We start from the raw sequence: 18,537 nt of genomic DNA, 5'->3' as shown, positions 1-18,537 counted from the left end.
AATCAGTGAGAACATACACTGCAGCAAAGCTAGCAGAAAGGGGTGAATATTAAAGTTTGCTGCAGGAAGACAAAGTACAAGCAATTCCCCCTCTGCCAAGGTGGAGAACAAGACAGCTACACATCAGGTGGTGGGTAGCAGAAATAACAACAACAATGGAGATCTAAGTGGGACTGGCCACCTGAAGGATCTGGAACAATGTGTTTAACATTGGCCATCAGGGGAGTAATCGGATGAAGAGTGTATCTGTATCCACAAGTCATAAAGTATTTCTTTGTAAAATGTTACCCTGGTCATGAATAATTTCAACGTAGCATGTAATATTTCGATGCAGTTTGGCAGTTGGTGGTTGGGATGGAGAGAGATTTATAAGACAGACATATGGTTACAACACACAGACCAATGGAATTCAGTGGTGACCATGTGTATGACTGAGGGCCAACAGGGGAATAATTGTGGAAGGGTTAGATTTATGAGAACAAACTGCAGCAAAACTAGCAGAAAGGGTTAAGGGAACATCTGTGATTTATGGGTGACTTTAATCTGCATGTGGATTGTGAGAGTCAAATTAGTTGCAGAATAATAGAGGAGGAATTTCTGGAGTGCACACAGGATGGTTTTCTGGAACAATATATCGAGGAACCAACATCTTGAACTGGGTGTTGTGCAATGAGAAAGGATTAGTTGGCGATTCACTTGTGAAATAACCCTTGGGGATGAGTGACCATAATGTGGTAGAATTCTTTGTCAGGGTGGATAGTGATGTAGTTGATTGTGAGACCAAGGTCCTGAATCTCAATAAAGGTAACTATGATGGTATGAGGCATGAATTGGCCATGATGGACTGGGGAACATTATTGAAAGGACAGGCAATGGCAGGCATTTAAAGAATGAATAGGTGAACTCCAGAAGTTGTTTATTCCTGTTTGGTGCAAGAGTGTTGTGAAATTGTGGCCAAACCATGGCTTACAAGGGAAATTAGAGAGAGTATCAGATTCAAGGAAGAAGCATACAAATTGGTAAGAAAAAGCAATAGGCCTGAGGATTAGAGGAGTTTAAAATTCAACAAAGGAGAACCAAGGGATTGATTAAGAAGGGGAAAATAGAGTATGAAAATAAACTAGCAGGAAACATAAAAATTGACTGTAAAAGTTTCTATAAGTATGTAAAGAGAAGAAGATTGACACAAACGAACGTAGGCTCCTTACACTCAAACGGGACAATTCATAACGAGGAAATAAAGAAATGGCTGTGGAGTTAAATTTGCTTCAGTCTTCACAAAGGAAGACATGAATAAAGTACAATGTACCACAAGTGCCGAGAGAAACGTGTTTTAATGAGGAGCTGAAGGAAATCAGCCTTAGTAGAGAAATGGTTCTGGGAAAACTGATGGGATTGAAGGTGGATAAATCTCCAGCTTCTGATAATCTTCATTCCAGAATCCTTAAAGAAGTGGCCCTGAAAATAATAGATCTATTGGTGGTGATTTTCCAAAACTCTTTGGCCTCTGGAATAGTTCCTACAGATTGGAGGATAGCTAATGTAAGTCTGCTATTCAAAAAGAGAAGTAGAGAGAAAACAGGAACCGTAGACCAGTGAGCTTAACATTGGTGCTGGGGAAGTTGCTAGAGTCCTTCAGCCCTCTGAGTCTGCACCCATCATGCTGCTCAACTGAACTAAAACCCCCTATTCTTCTGGGGACCATATCCCTCTATTCCCATCTTATTCATATTTATTTGTCAAGGTGCCTGTTAAAAGTCATTATCATACCTGCTTCCACTACCTCCCCCAGCAGCGAATTCTAGGCACCCACCACCCTCTGTGTAAAAAAAAACTTTCCCCACACATCTCGTTTAAACTTTGTCTCTCGCCCTTTAAACCTATGCCCCCTAGTAACTACTGTTCCACTCTGGGAAAAAGGTTCTGACTATCCACTCTGTCCGTGCCCCTCATAATCTTGTAGACTTCTATCAGGTCGCCCCCTCAGCCTAAGTCGTTCCAGAGAGAACAAACCAAGTTTATCCAACCTCTCCTCATAGCTAATGCCCCCCATATAACGCAACATCCTGGTAAATCTTTTCTGTGCCCTCTTCAAAGCTTCCACATCCTTTTGGTAGTGTGACGACCAGACTATATTCCAAGTGCAACCTATCTAGGGTTCTATAAAACTGCAACATGACTTGCCAATTTTTGAACTCCATGCCCCGGCCGATGAAGGAAAGCATGCCGTGTGCCTTCTTGACTACCTTCTCCACCTGCATTGCCACTTTCAGTGACCTGTGTACCTGTACACGCAGATCCCTCTGTCCGTCAATACTCTGAAGGGTTCTGCCATTTACCATACATTTCCCATCTGTATTAGACCTTCCAAAATGCAATACTTCACATTTGTCTGGATTAAACTCCAAATCCATCTCTCCACTCGAGTCTCTAACCAATCTATATCCAGCTGTGTCCTCTGGTCCTCATCACTATCCGCAGTTCCACAAACCTCTGTGTCATCCACAAAGTTACTAATCAAACCAGTTACATTTTCCTCCAGATCATTTAAATATATTACAAACAGCAAAGGTCCCAGCACTGATCCCTGAGGAATGCCACTTGTCACAGCCCTCCATTCAGAAACGCACACTTCCACTGCTACCCTCTGTCTTCTTTGACTGAGCCAGTTCTGTATCCATCTCACCTCTGATCCCATGCTACTTTCCCCTCTACAGCCTGTACCTTGTCAAAGGCCTTACTGAAGTCCATGTTGACAACATCCACTGCCCTACCCTCACCAATCATCTTCGTCACTTCCTTCAAAAACTCGATCAAGTTGGTGAGACACGACCTCCCCTTCACAAAACCTCTTTGAACTGAGGTGAGGAGAAATTTCTTCACCCAGAGGGTGGTGAATGTGTGGAATTCATTATCACAGAATGTGGTTGAGGCTAAAACATTGTCCGATTTCAAGAATTAATGAGTTAGAGCCCTGGGGGCTAAAGTGATCAAGGGATATGGGGGAAGGGGAAATCAGGATATTGAATTTAATGATGAGCCATGATCAAAATGAATGATGGACTGAATGGTCTATTCCTGCTTCTAGTTTCCATGTTTCTGAGTGAAACCATGCTTGGCAGCGGCTGTGGAGCAAGAAACAGAGTTAATATTCCAGCTAAAAGATATTTCATCAGAGCTGGAATAGTTAAAGTGAAAACAGATGGAGAACAAGCACTTGGCTATGAACATGGGTAATTCCAGGGAGAAATGTGCCATGTGAACGATTCCTTCTGTTGATGAAGACGCTCAGGTTAGGGAAACCTCTATAGATACTCAGACCCCTGTGTTGCGCTGTCAACCATGTCATCTCCCCGTGTTACCTTTACATCATTTAGTTTTACAAACAGCTTCATGTCGGTTTACAATCTGTGAAGATTAACATCTGTGATGTTTTTGCCTGAGAAATCACAGCCTGCAGTCTTGTGCCCTCTTTTGCAGCTAGCAGTGTGCAGGATATTTCTGCTAAACCGCATCTTTGAACACTTTTTTACTGGAGGTGATCATTAGTGTGGCTACGAACACCCTTCACGCTGTATCACCGTAACCTGTAAAATTGTGGACCGAGAGCTGCAAAATGGGAACGGTTTATACAGTTCTTCTTTTCTGCTCCAGCACAGATATAATGTGAATAAAGAATGGAAAGATTTAAAAAAATTAAGTCCTCGCCATAATATGTTGGTGTTTTCAATATTCAAAAAATGTGAAATTGAGGCAATTATCTTGGAAAACTTGGGGGGAAAAAATTTTTTCGCAAATTTTACTGTTTGTGTCCATTGCTTAATCTGGCTGATGAACGGAAAACTGTGTGATTCTCACTTGCAAGGTAGTTTTATTCAGAATACAAGATGAACAAGCTGTGATGACTCAATATCGGATCAAAGTTTAATAAATTGCAAAATTCCAATCAATGAAAGTTTCACCACATTCTTCAGATCCTCTCTGATTTGTGTTTGGGTCATGGTATAAATGAATGTGTTGGTGCAACAATTCAGGAGTTGCAGCATAAATCCCAGTTCCTGCACAAATCCAGGAATGTAGAAATGGATTATTTTGATGTTTTCTAATCGGCCACAAAAAGAATAGATCAGGAAAACTAACTATAACAAGACAAAATTTCTTGATTATAGCAAACAATAAGGTAATGGATTTCCTTCTCTTCTCTATCTCTGAATCATTTGGACTCTCCCCACTCCTATGGCCCAAAGTTTCCTGCAGACATTGCTCAAGACTAGAATGTCTTTAATGGTTGAAACATTGAGCAGCAGAATCAACAAGAAAGGAACAAACAGGGTTAAAATATAATGTAGAATACCAACTGCTGCCCATGATCTTGATTTGGCAACAGTATTAGTTGCATAACAAAACCAAGGACTATTGCTGAAATAATATATACCCTCAGGTATGAAGTACCAGAAAGTGTTCTTTACACTGAACAGCCCACTCACTGTTCCGAGAGCCACATATACCGTTTCTTCAATACGATATTTCATTTTCAGCTTCTGACCGGTAATGGCCATGAATTGATCAAAGGTGAAAGTGACAGTGAACCAGACAGATCAGTGACTGCGTAAAGCAGAATGGCATGGATATTACACACATTAATGTGCGCAATGAACAGAAATTGGTCAATAAAAGAGATAGGAATTTGCCTCAAGATGAGATCGATGATCACGACCAGTAGACCCGCCGCTGACGTGGGAAATGAGGTAACGTGTGATACGTTTGGAAAGCCCATACCTTCCTCGAGACAGCATGAGAATCGTCAATAAGTTCACTGTAAGGAAGAGAGACACAATGAACTCATATTTCAGACTGAGAATAGGAGCAGCAGCCTGTCAGGATTCTGGGGGAACAGCTGCAGCATTTTTACTGAATCCAGACTTAGAATAGAATGACTTCACTTGTAACCTCTCGCAATTGGAGACAGAGGTTAAAGTGCTGAAATGATGTAGCAAGAAATAAAATAAGCCAACAGGCATGGTGTGTATTTCCTACCTTGTGCCAGCATGCCACCCTCTGCTGGTGTGGGGAGATGTCAATGGGGTTACCATTGACAGTGGCGGGGGCAGAGATTCCCGCCCCTAGCAAACAACGCGTCATCTCCCACCAGTGGCTGAATCTCGGCCAATGTGAGTGTGTGTTTGAGAGACTGTGTATATGTGTGAAAGCGAGAAAATTTGAGAGATTGTGCGTGGGAGAGAAATATACATTGGCTGTTAGAGAAAGGGATCGTGTGTGTGTGAGAGAGTTATCGAGTGTGTTTGTGAGGTGAGCAGAGCGTTCACTCCCAGCTTTAGATTTTGCAAAGCCTCGCGTCCACTTCCCATCTATTCCTGGAATACATGAGGGTAAGTGAATAAATACGTCTGTGTGTTTGAGAAAAAGAAAGATTCGGTATGTATATGTAAGTGCATTGTCGTAGTTATCACAGCTCAATGAATATGTGAATGTTACTTGTGGGTTTTATGTCAGGAGTAAATGAAATGTGAGTCCCATACACATGGGCAATATTACTTGGGCTAGTCTAGGCCATGCAGCAGTCCTTTGGACATGCTTCACCACCCAGTTACACTGGCAGGTTGTCTACTGGAACTTGACTTGTACATCATATCCACTTATCCAATTATAATACGATTGTCTGAATGTTAACTATTAAAACTTAACTATATTGAAATTGTAAGCATTGATGGTCAATTGGATTCAGGGAAGGAAATGCTCAGCATTTCAGTTCTAAATGATTGCTTCATTATTCAGTGAGTGTAAGATATTTTTCCAGAATATCCGAAAAGGGAAAATAACTTCTCAGACCGCATTCAGTCACATCAACCAAGAGTCTGTTTAATATAGTTCTTCTTGTTATTTAAACAACATTACTAATCTGTGCTAATAGAAATACATCTCCTTTCTGAAACCAATCATTTTCACATCAGTTGTACCCACAAGGTCAAACTTATTCTCACTTCTCCAGCTGCAGCCTTTACAATGGCTCCTGCAATTATGACCACTCATGGTCACTCCTATAATCCAACACATCGACACAACTTCTGGCAAATGTGACATCTGTCAAGAATGATACCTTCTTCATGTTCTGTGATCCAACCTTCAGGAACAGTGGAACAAATCATTAAATTCAATGTCAACCTCACCTGTGGATCAGTGATAATGAAATGGTGATTGAGCAAAATATGAAAGCGAACATCCAAACTGATCGCCAGTCCAATATTTGGTGTTGCTTCTAAAATTTTGGGTGGCACAGTGGTTTGAACTGCTGCCTCATAACATCAGAGACCCTGGTTCATATTTCCAGCCTTGGAAGACTGTGTAGAAGTTGCATGTTCTCCTTGTGTGTGTGTGTGGGTTTCCTCCTGGTGCTCTGGTTTCCTCCCACAGTCGTAAGATGCGAAGGAGAGGTTGATTGGCCAAACTAAATTGTCCTTTAGTCTCACCGGATGTAGGTGAGAGGGCAATTAGCTGCATAAATGTAGAGGGTTATGGGAATAGAGCCTGGATGCTCTGGTGCAGAGTCAGTGCAGGCTGGATAGGCCGAATGGCCTCCTTTTGCATGGTAGTGACTCTATGAACCTATGGTTATAATTATACTGTGAATCCAAGGCCATGAGAAAAATAAACCAACTTGGTGAACAGGTTATGCAGTATTCCAGGGAAGAAACAAAGATAATGTTACCACTTCAAGTTGCTCTGAGTGACAAGACACAGTGTGGCTCGGCAGCGAAAAAATCTTCACATGCCTGGAACAGAACTAGGTTGAGGTACAAACTTAATAGAACATAGAACATTCCAGCGCAGTACAGGCCCTTCGGCCCTCGATGTTGCGCCGACCAGTGGAACCAATCTAATGACCCTCTAACCTAAATTATTCCAATGTTATCCATATGCCTATCCAGTGACCATTTGAACGCCCTTAAAGTTGGCGAGTCCACCACTGCTGCAGGCAGGGCATTCCACGCCCTTACTACCCTCTGAGTAAAGAACCTACCTCTGACATCCATCCTATAATTACCACCCCTTAATTTAAAGCTATGTCCCCTCGTGTTAGCCGTCACCATCCGAGGAAAAAGGCTCTCACCGTCCAACCTATCTAACCTTCTGATCATCTTGTATGCCTCAGTTAGGTCACCTCTTAACCTTCTCTCTAACGGAAATAATCTCAAGTCCCTCAGCCTTTCCTCATAAGACCTTCCCACCATACCAGGCAACATCCCGGTAAACCTCCTCTGCACCCTTTCCAATGCTTCCACATCTTTCTTATAATGCAGTGACCAGAACTGTACGCAGTACTCCAAATGCGGCCGCACCAGAGTTTTGTAGAGTTGCAACGTGATCTCACAGCTCCGAAATTCAATCCCTCTACCAATAAAAGCTAACACACCGTACGCCTTCTTAACAACCTTATCAACCTGGGTGCCAACTTTCAGGGATCTATGCACGTGTACACCGAGATCTCTCTGCTCGTTGACACTACCAAGAGTCCTTCCATTAGCCCTATAGTCTGTAATCCTGTTACTCTTACCAAAGTGAATCACCTCACACTTTTCTACATTAAACTCCATTTGCCACCTCTCAGCCCAGCTCTGCAGCTTATCTATGTCCCTCTGCAAACTGTAACATCCATCCTCACTGTATACAACTCCTCTGACTTTGGTGTCGTCAGCAAATTTACTAATGCATCCTTCGACACCCTCATCTAGGTCATTTATAAAAATGACAAACAGCAGTGGCCCCAAAACAGATCCCTGAGGTACACCACTTGTAACTGAACTCCAGGTTGAATATTTCCCATCAACCACCACCCTCTGTCTTCTATCAGCTAGCCAATTCCTGATCCAAACTGCTAAACCACCCTCAATCCCATGCATCTGCATTTTCTGCAGTAGCCTACCATGGGGAACCGTATCAAATGCTTTGCTAAAATCCATATACACCACATCAACTGCCTTGCCCTTATCCAACTCTTTGGTCACCTTTTCAAAAAACTCGATAAGGTTTGTGAGGCACGATCTACCCTTCACAAAACTGTGTTGACTATCCCTAATCAATTTATTTCTCTCTAGATGATTATAAATCCTATCTCTTATAATTCTTTCCAAAACTTTGCCCACAACAGAAGTAAGGCTCACTGGTCTATAATTCCCAGGATGGTCTCTACTCCCCTCCTCGAACAAGGGGACAACATTTGCTATCCTCCAGTCTTCCGGCATTATACCTGTAGTCAATGATGACATGAAGATCAAAGCCAAAGGCTCTGCAATCTCCTCCCTAGCCTCCCATAGAATCCTAGGGTAAATCCTGTCTGGCCCAGGGGACTTATCTATTTTCATACTCTCAAGAATTGCTAACACCTCCTCCTTATGTACCTCAATCCCGTCTAGTCTAAAAGCCTGTATCTCAGTATTCTCCTCGACTACATTGACTTTTTCCTGCGTGAATACTGACGAAAAATATTCATTTAGTGCCTCTCCTATTTCTTCAGGCTCCACGCACAACTTCCCACTACTGTCTCTGACTGGCCCTAATCTTGCCCTAACCAATCTTTTATGACGGCCTCAAAGCAGTAGACTGCGGAGCAATGCACTTCCACATTAACTGAAGTCCTATAGTTTTGTCACAATCAGTCACAATTATCCATCAGACTGGGGTTGTGTGGCTGGAGCTGCATTAATGAATAGCAATTACAACATGCTACTGCGTAGAGGGACCTGGGGGTCCTTGTGCATGAATCGCAAAAACCCAGTCTGCAGGTGCAGCAGGTAATCAAGAAGGTGAATGGGATGCTGGCCTTTATAGCGAGGGGGATAGAATATAAAAGCAGGGAGATCTTGCTGCAACTGTACAGGGCACTGATGAGGCTGCAGCTGGAGTACAGTGTGCAGTTTTGGTCGCCGCACTTGCGGAAGGATATATTGGCCTTGGAGGGAGTGCAGAGGAGGTTCACTAGGCTGATACCGGAGATGAGGGGGTTTGCTTATGAAGAGAGACTAAATAGACTGGGTCTGTACTCGTTGGAGTTTAGAAGGCTGAAGGAGGGGATCTTATAGAGATGTATAAGATAATGAAAGGGATAGATAGGGTAGAGGTAGAGAGATTCTTCCCGCTTAGGAAGGATAGCAGGACTAGAGGGCACAGCCTCAAGATAAGGGGGGGCAGTTTAGATTGGAGCTGAGGAGGAACTTCTTCACTCAAAGGGTGGCGAATCTTTGGAATTCTCTGCCCGTTGAAGTAGTGGCGGCTACCTCGTTGAATATATTTAAGTCACGGTTAGATAGATTTCTGATAGACAAGGGAATTAAGGGTTATGGGGAGAAAGTGGGAAAGTGGAACTGATCCACTTCAGATCAGCCATGACCTTATTGAATGGCAGGGCAGGCTCGAAGGGCTAGATGGCCTACTCCTGCTCCTATTATGTTCTTATCCCACAATACAAGGGCATGGTCAATGACAAACCTGACTGCAAGTCATAGAGGTGAATGGCCTCTCCTCCATGTGGCTCCAAAATGAGAAACATACGATGTAATCCGTTGGAGCAGGAGCATGATAGTTGTGGAGTTGTGGGTGAATCAGTATGTGGACGTTTTGAACGATCACTTAGAGACATTGGGGATAGACCTGCACTCGTTCCAATCTTCCCATCTGTGTAGATTTGCTTGTGGAGGACTGGGGTAATTCCTCATTACAACACTGGATAAGCAAATGACCTCACCCCGATATTACCACACCAGTTGTTCAGCAGACTCAGGAGCTGCGTGACCCTAATCTCAGAGATTAACTAAAGAAAAACTCATTGCACCATCGCTTCATGGAGTAGGCGTTGGAAATGAAAATGGACCAGAATTTTATCCATTGCTCATGCCCCATTGTCCAAAACCAGACTTTATGGTCTGACAGTGGCATTGCAGTTACTAATACTTCAAACACATTTAATCAAGGGCTGACATATCGTGAAATTTAGGCAATGTGGGCATTTCTCAGCTTCTGAAAGCTGACATGGATCTGGAGCAGGAAAGCTGCGTTTACCAGATGCTGCCATGACGTGAGTTTGACAGATCGTGTTAGAGCATGCACATGGTGGATCGATGTAGGTGCCCAGCTAGGTCATAAACACCAGCCGGCGCTGCAGTTCCAGAGCCAGGGATTTCACTACACCAATACAATTAAGGACCCCAGACACATCTCTCCTCCACCTTCTTCCGTCGGGAAAAAGATACAAAAGTCTGAGGTCACCGACTAACCATTCAAGAATAGCTTTTTCTCTGCTGCCATCAGAATTTTGAATGGACCTACCTCGCATTAAGTTGATCTTTCTCGACACCCTAGCTATGACTGTAACACTGCACTCTCTTGTTTCCTTCTCCATAAATGGTATGCTCTGCACGCAAGAAACAATACTTTTCACTGTATACTAATACATGTGGGCGGCACGGTGGCACAGTGGTTAGCACTGCTGCTTCACAGCTCCAGAGTTCTGGGTTCGATTCCCGGCTCAGGTCACTGTCTGTGTGGAGTTTGCACATTCTCCTCATGTCTGCGTGGGTTTCCTCCGGTTTCCTCCCACAGTCCAAAGATGTGTGGGTTAGGTTGATTGGCCATGCTAAGAAATTGCCCCTTAGTGTCCAGGGATGTGTAGGTTAGAGGGATTAGTGGGTATAATATATAGGGATATGGGGGTAGGGTCTGGGTGGGATTGTGGTCGGTGCAGACTCAGTGGGCCGAAGGGCCTTTTTCTGCACTGTAGGGTTCTATGATTCTATGAATAATAAATCAAATCAAACCACCAGAGCTCTCTCTCAATACTGGCAAGCGATGATGGAGAACCAATGCTACAATGGTCAGCGACGGTCTCATATTATGAAAGAATGCAACGAGGAGAAACAGGCGGGAAGAATAGAACAGCACTGAAAGAGAAAGTATAAAGGAACAGCAGACAAGGGGAAAAAGAGGAGGGGAAGAGAAGAAGGGAAATAGATGGAGGCGAAGAGGATGATCACTTAGAACCATAGAAATTTTCAGCTCAGAAACAGGCCTTTTGGCCCTTCTTGTCTGTGCCGAACCATTTTTTGCCTAGTCCCACTGACCTGCACTTGAACCATATCCCTCCACACCCCCTCTCATCTATGTACCCATCCAAGCTTTTCTTAAATGTTAAAAGTGAGCCTGCATTTATCCGGCGGCTCATTCCACACTCCCACCACTCTCTGCGTGAAGAAGCTCCCCCTAATATTCCCTTTAAACTTTTCCCCCTTCACCCTTAACCCATGCCCTCTGGTTTTTTTCTCCCCTCAGTGGAGAATGAGGGATCACAATGCTCTGGGAAATAACTAGTCAACATTACAAAAACTAACTAACGCAGAATGCTTTAACCAATCTTACACTCAACATGGATTTGAAAGCAAGAATATCTGATCACATTGGATTGCCTATTTGATGGAAGGAAGTATTTTAATAATTAAGTTTAATGGATATTTCACTCCATTCTTTAACTCCTCTCTGATCTTTCTCTGCGTCCCTGCGTAAATGAAAGGATTGATGCAGGAACTCAGTAACTGAAGCATATATCCGCTCTGCTGGAGAGCAAATGTAGCATTACTGAAATCGGAACCTACGGAATAAGTAAGGTTTGCAATTCGGACGTAGAAGATGGATACGCAGAACAGAAAGTATAACAGGATGAAGCTGCCGGAGATGGCAAAGAGTAAAACAATGGATTTTTTCCGCTTCTCCATCTCTGGGTCACTCTGATTCTCTCCATTGTTCTGGGCCCAGAGTCTCCTGCGGGCTCTGTTAGCCGCTATAATGCTTCTTACAGTCAGAGCATTTAACAACAAAATCAGAATGAATGGCAGACAAGGGGTTAAAATGGATCGAATCCAGTCATATGCGGCCCAAGCTGGTGATGTGTAATATATATCTTTTACACTACAAAACCATGGTACATTATTGATTATGTATATGGGTTTATAAGCAAAATATGTGGATATATTCTTCACGCAGGACAGTGCGCATATAATCCCTATAACCCATGCTGCCACCTGCTCAGTGCAATATTTTATCTTCAGCTTCTGACAAGAAATGGCCACAAACCGATCAAGTGTAAAAGCGACCGTTAACCAGGCAGAGCTGTCAATGGCTGCAAAGTTTAAGGAAGCACGAACACCACATACTGGTGTGATGGACAAGAAACTGGTTGGAAAATAAATCCCGGTGATCCGGTTTAATATTACAACTGTCACCACCACCAAGAGATCTGTAACCGCCATGGACACCAGGTAGTATGTTATACATCTGGAGAGACCACATGTTCTTCGACACAGGATCACAATCACCGCCATGTTCGCTATAATAGAAAGAGAGAGAGAGACCATTGTGAGTCTAGGCTGAATAAAACGCTCAACACAGGAATCTGAGAGCGTTGACACGTCAGAATAAAGTGAAAGTTGTGCTGTACTCTTGGGGTAATTATTTCCAAGTTTGAGCACTGTGAGGTACATTACAAATAAGGATTCACAGTGTCATGTTATTGTCAAATATTCTAAAGAAACATGAAACTGGCACACATATAATTCTCTCTGGCGCGCGTACAATTCTCTAAATTTGCACCCACTTTATTGTGGAGTCCAAGAGGTGTAGACAAACGCTGTAGGTAGAAGAAGGATTGGAATGAGGCACTCACTGAGTGTTAAAATGGGCGGCGTGGGCTTGTCGGGCCGAAGGGCCGGTTTCCTGTGCTGTGCTGTTCTTTGAAACCGAAAACACAGCAGACTCGAATGCAAAGTAGTATATCACATCAGCAAAAGAATTCCAGAAAAAAACAGAGTCTTTATTTGTGCAGCAAAACTGCGAACAGTAAGCGTGGAACGGATTATGTAGCACTTAGTATTAGAAGTGATTGATTTCAAGTAACTAATGCAAAATCAGTCACTGGTGTAAATGTCAACAGTCAACTTGGTCAAAAGCAATCTGTGACGGAGGGATGAGAATTGATGAGTTGCATTTCCCGACTTTTGTGGAACACATTTTTGGGATGTAGAGCTAACTCTTTCAATTTCCCAAGGAAATGCATTGCGATCTTTGGTGTCATTCCAGGCAATTGGAAATGGGAAATAATGACCCTTCAGCAATATCAGACCTATTCGGTGTTCCACTAGGCTTTTTGGGGTAAACAACTAATTTTATCATATATTGGATACTTGAATTGAAAAGCAAGTATGCTACCTTGAACGCAACATTTGAGATGCAATGTGGAGAAAATAACATATCTAGCAATCAGTCACAAACATTGCCAAGTGTGAGCAGAAGGCAATCTGGTATCAGCAGTCCTCAACTTGGAGACATCAGGATCAGTTAATATTGAACAGATATGCCGGGCTGAATCACTGAGTGTGAGAGACTGAGACCATAAACATGTGATTGAGACGCAAACAAAATTCACCCATTGGAGGTCAAGTAAAATATATCTGTTATATATGCAAACACATCGGTGTTTGATCAAGTCCCTTCAATAAATCTACGAACAGAATTCAATCGAAAATTATTAAATACTCAATCTTCCAATTCACTGAATCCTTGGTGGGTATTTATTTAGTCACTGTCAAAGCAAATAGAATATGGAATCTACATGTACACCCTGATCGCAATTGGAGTCACCCGCAACAGCAATGGCCATAGTACGCCTTGGCATTGCATCAAAAATGTGAGAATTTATTCGCCAGAAGACTGTTGATGCCACCACATAACTAGATTTACACCACAGTAACATTGTTTGTAACCTGCACACAGTAGCTTTGTGAGCAACGCAATGAAATTTAATTTCCACCTTGATCACAGTGTATGAATTTACCCACAGTAACAGCAGCAGATTAACAATGTAAGACGGGAAAGCAACAATAACATTAACACAAACAGATGTAACTGATCACAAAGAATATTGTTAAAGAGGATACCTAATGCAAGTTGATATGAAAACGATATGCTGGTAACAATGGAGATTTCTAGAAAATCCCATTATTTATGCCAGAATGCTATGTTAGAAAAGAAAGCAATCATATTCAAGTTATGAATGCATACAGGAAAAGGGAGGTCGTCCTGTTGGGAGTTTTCTATAGGCCTTCAAAAAATTCCAGAGATGTAGAGGAAAGGATTGCAAAGGTGATTCTGGACAGGAGCGAAGGTAACAGGGTAGTTGTTATGGGGGGCTTTAACTTTACAAATATCGACTGGAAACGCTATAGTTCAAGTAATTTAGATGGGTCAGTTTTTGTCCAATGTGTGCAGGAGGGTTTCCTGACACAGTATGTAGATAGGCCAACAAGAGGCGAGACCACATTAGATTTGGTACTGGGTAATGAACCAGGCCAGTTGTTAGATTTGGAGGTAGGTGAACACTTTGGTGATAGTGACCACAATTCGGTCACGTTTCCTTTAGCGATGGAAAGGGATAGGTATATACCACAGAGCAAGAGTTATAGCTGGGGGAAAGGAAACTATGATGTGATTAGGCAAGATTTAGGATGCAGAGGATGTGGTAGGAAACTGCAGGGAATGGGCACAATTGAAATGTGGAGCTTGTTCAAGGAACTGCATGTCCTTGATAAGTATGTACCCGTTAGGCAGGGAGGAAGTGGTCGAGCAAGGGAACCGTGGTTTACTAAAGAAGTTGAATCTCTTGTGAAGAGGAAGAAGGAGACTTATGTCAAGATGAGACGTGAAGGCTCAGTTAGTGCACTTGAGAGTTACAGGTTAGCCAGGAAGGACCTAAAGAGAGAGCTGAGAAGAGCCAGGAAGGGACATGAGAAGTCTTTGGCAGGTAAGATCAAGGAAAACCCTAAAGTTTTCTATAGGTCTGTCAGGAATAAAAGAAAGACTAGGGTAAGATTAGGGCCAGTCAAGGACAGTAGTGGGAAGTTGTGCGTGGAGTCTGAAGAGATAGGAGAGGTGCTAAATGAATATTTTTTGACAGTATTCACACAGGAAAAAGACAATATTGTCAAGGAGAATACTGAGATACAGGCTATTAGACTAGATGGGATTGAGGTACATAAGGAGGAGCTGTTAGCAATTTTGGGAAGTATGAAAATAGATAAGTCCGCTGGGCTGGATGGGATTTATCCTAGGATTCTCTGGGAGGCTAGGAAGGAGATTGCAGAGCCTTTGGCTTTGATCTTTATGTCGTTATTGTCTACAAGAATAGTGTCAGATGACTGGAGGATAGCAAATGTTGTCCCCTTGTTCAAGAAGGTGAGTAGAGACAATCCTGTAATTATAGACCAGTGAGCCTTACTTCTGTTGTGGACAATGTTTTGGAAAGGATTATAAGGGATAGGATTTATAATCATCTAGAAAGGAATAATTTGATTAGGGATAGTCAACAGGGTTTTGTGAAGGGTAGGTCATACCTCACAAACCTTATTGAGTTCTTTGCGAGGGTGACCAAAGAGGTGGATGAGGGTAAGGCAGTTGACGTGGTGTATATGGATTTCAGTAAAGCATTTGATAAGGTTCCCCATAGTAAGCTACTGCAGAAAATACGGATGCATGGGATTGAGGGTGATCTAGTGGTTTGGATCAGAAATTGGCTAGCTGTAAGAAGACAGAGGGTAGTTGTTGATGGGAATTGTTCGTCCTGGAGTTCAGTTACTAGTGGTGTACCACAAGCATCTGTTTTGGGGCCACTGCTGTTTGTCATTTTTATAAATGACCTAGATGAGGGCGTAGAAGGATGGGTTAGTAAATTTGCGAATGACACTAAAGCTGGTGGAGTTGTGGACAGTGCGGAAGGATATTGCAGGTTACAGAGGGATGTAGATAAGCTGCAGAGCTGGGCTGAGAGGTGGCAAATGGAGTTTAATGCAGAAAAGTGTGAAATAATTCACTTTGGAAGGAGTAACAGGAATATAGAGTACTGGGCTAATGGTAAGATACTTGGTAGTGTGGATGAGCAGAGGGATCTCAGTGCCCATGTGCATAGATCCCTGAAAGTTGGCACCCAGGTTGAAAGGGTTGTTAAGAAGGCGTACGGTGTGTTAGGTTTTATTGGTAGAGGGATTGAGTTTCGGAGCCATGAGGTCATGTTGCAGCTGTACAAAACTCTGGTGCGGCCGCACTTGGAGTATTGCATACAGTTCTGGTCGCTGCATTATAGGAAGGACGTGGAAGCATTGGAAAGAGTGCAGAGGAGGTTTACCTGGATGCTGCCTGGTATTGCGGGAAGGTCTTATGAGGAAAGGCTGAGGGACTTGAGGCTGTTTTCGTTAGAGAGCAGAAGGTTAAGAGATGACTTCATAGAGGCATATAAAATGATCAGAAGATTAGATAGGGTGGACAGTGAGAGCCTTTTTCCTCGGATGGAGATAGCTTCCACGAGGGGACATAGCTTTAAATTGAGGGGCGATAGCTATCGGACAGATGTCAGAGGTAGGTTCTTTACTCAGAGAGTAGCAAGGGCATAGAATACCCTGCCTGCAACCGTGGTGGACTCGCCAACATTAAGGGCATTTGAAAGGTCATTGGATAAACATGGATGATATTGGAATAGTGGAAGTTAGATGGACTTTAGATTGGTCAGCACAACATCGAGGGCTGAAGGGCCTGTACTGCGCTGTAATATTCTATATTCTATGTTCTACACTAAAAGTGTTAAACTAAAAATGTAGAGGAATTATAGCGGTTGAAGAAAAGACAGTGAATTGTAGAAATATATCTCAGTACATTAGGAAAGACAATCTGCACCATGGATAAGAGCGACTGCTAAATGGTAGAATGAACGCAGTATAACGATGACTGACACAGCTACGAACTAACTAACTTGAATAGCTTACCAGGTACTCCGACAGCTGCAATGATGGGATAGTAGATGGCGAACACCAGACCTTGTGGCACCCCGTGCATTTCGACGAAAGTCACTGAGTGTGTTCTGCAACACCCCGAAAAACGTTCATGTTTATACACGATTGCAGACTTCAGGGACACAATTAGTCGGGTTGAAACTTTGCATTAATTAAGTTACTGTCACAAACGTATAAATGCACCTGCGCCTCGCTGAAGTTTCTGTTTTCATGCACTGGATTGCTTTTATTTTGTTGGATCTGACACAGCTCCAAAGCGCAACACTTAAGAATCAATGGAAGGGTCCAGTTACATTTCAATATTAATCATTAACAATAAATTACTCCGGTAATAAATCTTAAATGTATTAGCTGACAGTACATCAGTATTATTCAGTTGTCTTTAAGCAGCACTATATGTTGTCAGAGTTGCTAAAGATAGAGACATATGCTGATGGAGTGAGTCTAGAGTTTTTGCATTTTTCAGTGGCAAAGTACCATAAAATGTCAATGAGGATAATGCTGTTGATGCTGTGTACTTTGACTCCCAGAAGGCATTAAATATAATTGCACACAACTGGCTTTGAGAAAAAGTAAAGCCAGTGGAATAAAAGGGACAATGGCGACCTGGATACAAAGTTGATTTAATAATAGGAAATAGACACTAATGGTGGATGAAACAAGAAGACTTGGAATGGTGCACCCCAGAGGTCGTTATTGGAGCACTTGAACATAAGAACATAAGAAATGGGAGCAGGAGTAGGCCATCTAGCCCTTCGAGCCTGCCCCGCCATTCAATAAGATCATGGCTGATCTGAAGTGGATCAGTTCCACTTTCCTGCTTTCTCCCCATAACCCTTAATTCCCTTGTCTATCAGAAATCTTGCTTTCTATGGGAGAATGTGAGACCATGGGTGCCAGAATGTCCATTTTAATTGGCAATGAGTGCAGTGAATTTTCTTTGGTTCATCAGATCACTTTACTCCACGAAGCCATGCCCTTTTACAGTAGTGCACAATCAGGCTCTTTCTCTTTCATTGGGCCATGACTCTGATTTATCACACTAGGCACTGCACTAATAAAAGACAAATTCCCTGCTTAAGTAGAGTGTCTGAGTACAACATGCATTGCTCTGATTATATGCATTAGCCTCTGTATTACTAATTGCCAGATTAGCTCATGTGATTTCTAAAATGCACAATTTTGAATATTTACGGTGGTGCCCATCAAACTTGTTCAGGATGGTGTCAGCCTTCTTGAGTGTTTCTTGAGTAGAGCATGTCCAAGCAAGTGGATAGTATTTCAGCACACCTCCACTTCGACTTTTCAATCGCAGTCAGGCTTTGGTGAGACAGACAGTGGGTTTCACGCCTCCAAATGTACAGCCTCTGGTAAGATCCTACAACCTCTGCGTTAAACGTCTGGCCCAGTCAGATTATGGCCAGTTTTAAACGCCCAGGTTGTTGAAAGTGTGGGATTCAGCGATGGTGATTCCACTGAATGTGATAGAGAGAAGTTAGATTATCTCTCATTGGAAAATGGCATTGCCTGACACCTGTGTGCCTTACATTACACTTGTGATATATCAAACCAAGCGTGGATATTTTCTTGTGTAAGGATCCCAACTGCATCGCTGTCTGATGAGTCACAAATAGTGCTG

The 18,537-nt window shown here is 42.8% G+C and overlaps 1 protein-coding gene across 1 annotated transcript; it reads right to left on the bottom strand.

Moving 5' to 3' along the window:
* Positions 1-11,474: 11,474 nt before the first annotated feature.
* On the bottom strand, positions 11,475-17,072 carry LOC145361918 (putative G-protein coupled receptor 139). Its single transcript, XM_080217903.1, has 2 exons — positions 16,872-17,072; positions 11,475-12,391 (listed from the first exon to the last, which is right to left on the bottom strand). The coding sequence occupies exons 1-2, from the start codon at positions 16,939-16,941 to the stop codon at positions 11,475-11,477; spliced, it is 987 nt and encodes a 328-aa protein (XP_080074029.1). The 5' UTR covers positions 16,942-17,072.
* Between the last annotated feature and the right edge of the window lie 1,465 nt (positions 17,073-18,537).

Source organism: Carcharhinus amblyrhynchos, chromosome X, assembly GCF_965287045.1.
Source record: "Carcharhinus amblyrhynchos chromosome X, sCarAmb.v2.hapA, whole genome shotgun sequence".
NCBI classification, from domain to species: domain Eukaryota; kingdom Metazoa; phylum Chordata; class Chondrichthyes; order Carcharhiniformes; family Carcharhinidae; genus Carcharhinus; species Carcharhinus amblyrhynchos.
Note: the sequence above shows the minus strand (reverse complement) of the source record. Positions and strands in the feature narration are given on the sequence as shown.

Bases quoted from the DNA above. Each gene is read 5' to 3' on its own strand.
- LOC145361918 (XM_080217903.1), bottom strand. From the start codon at position 16,941: ATGCACGGGGTGCCACAAGGTCTGGTGTTCGCCATCTACTATCCCATC. The intron at 12,392-16,871 runs GTAAGCTATTCA...TTTCTATTATAG, and splicing joins TGCAGCTGTCGGAGTACCTG to CGAACATGGCGGTGATTGTG.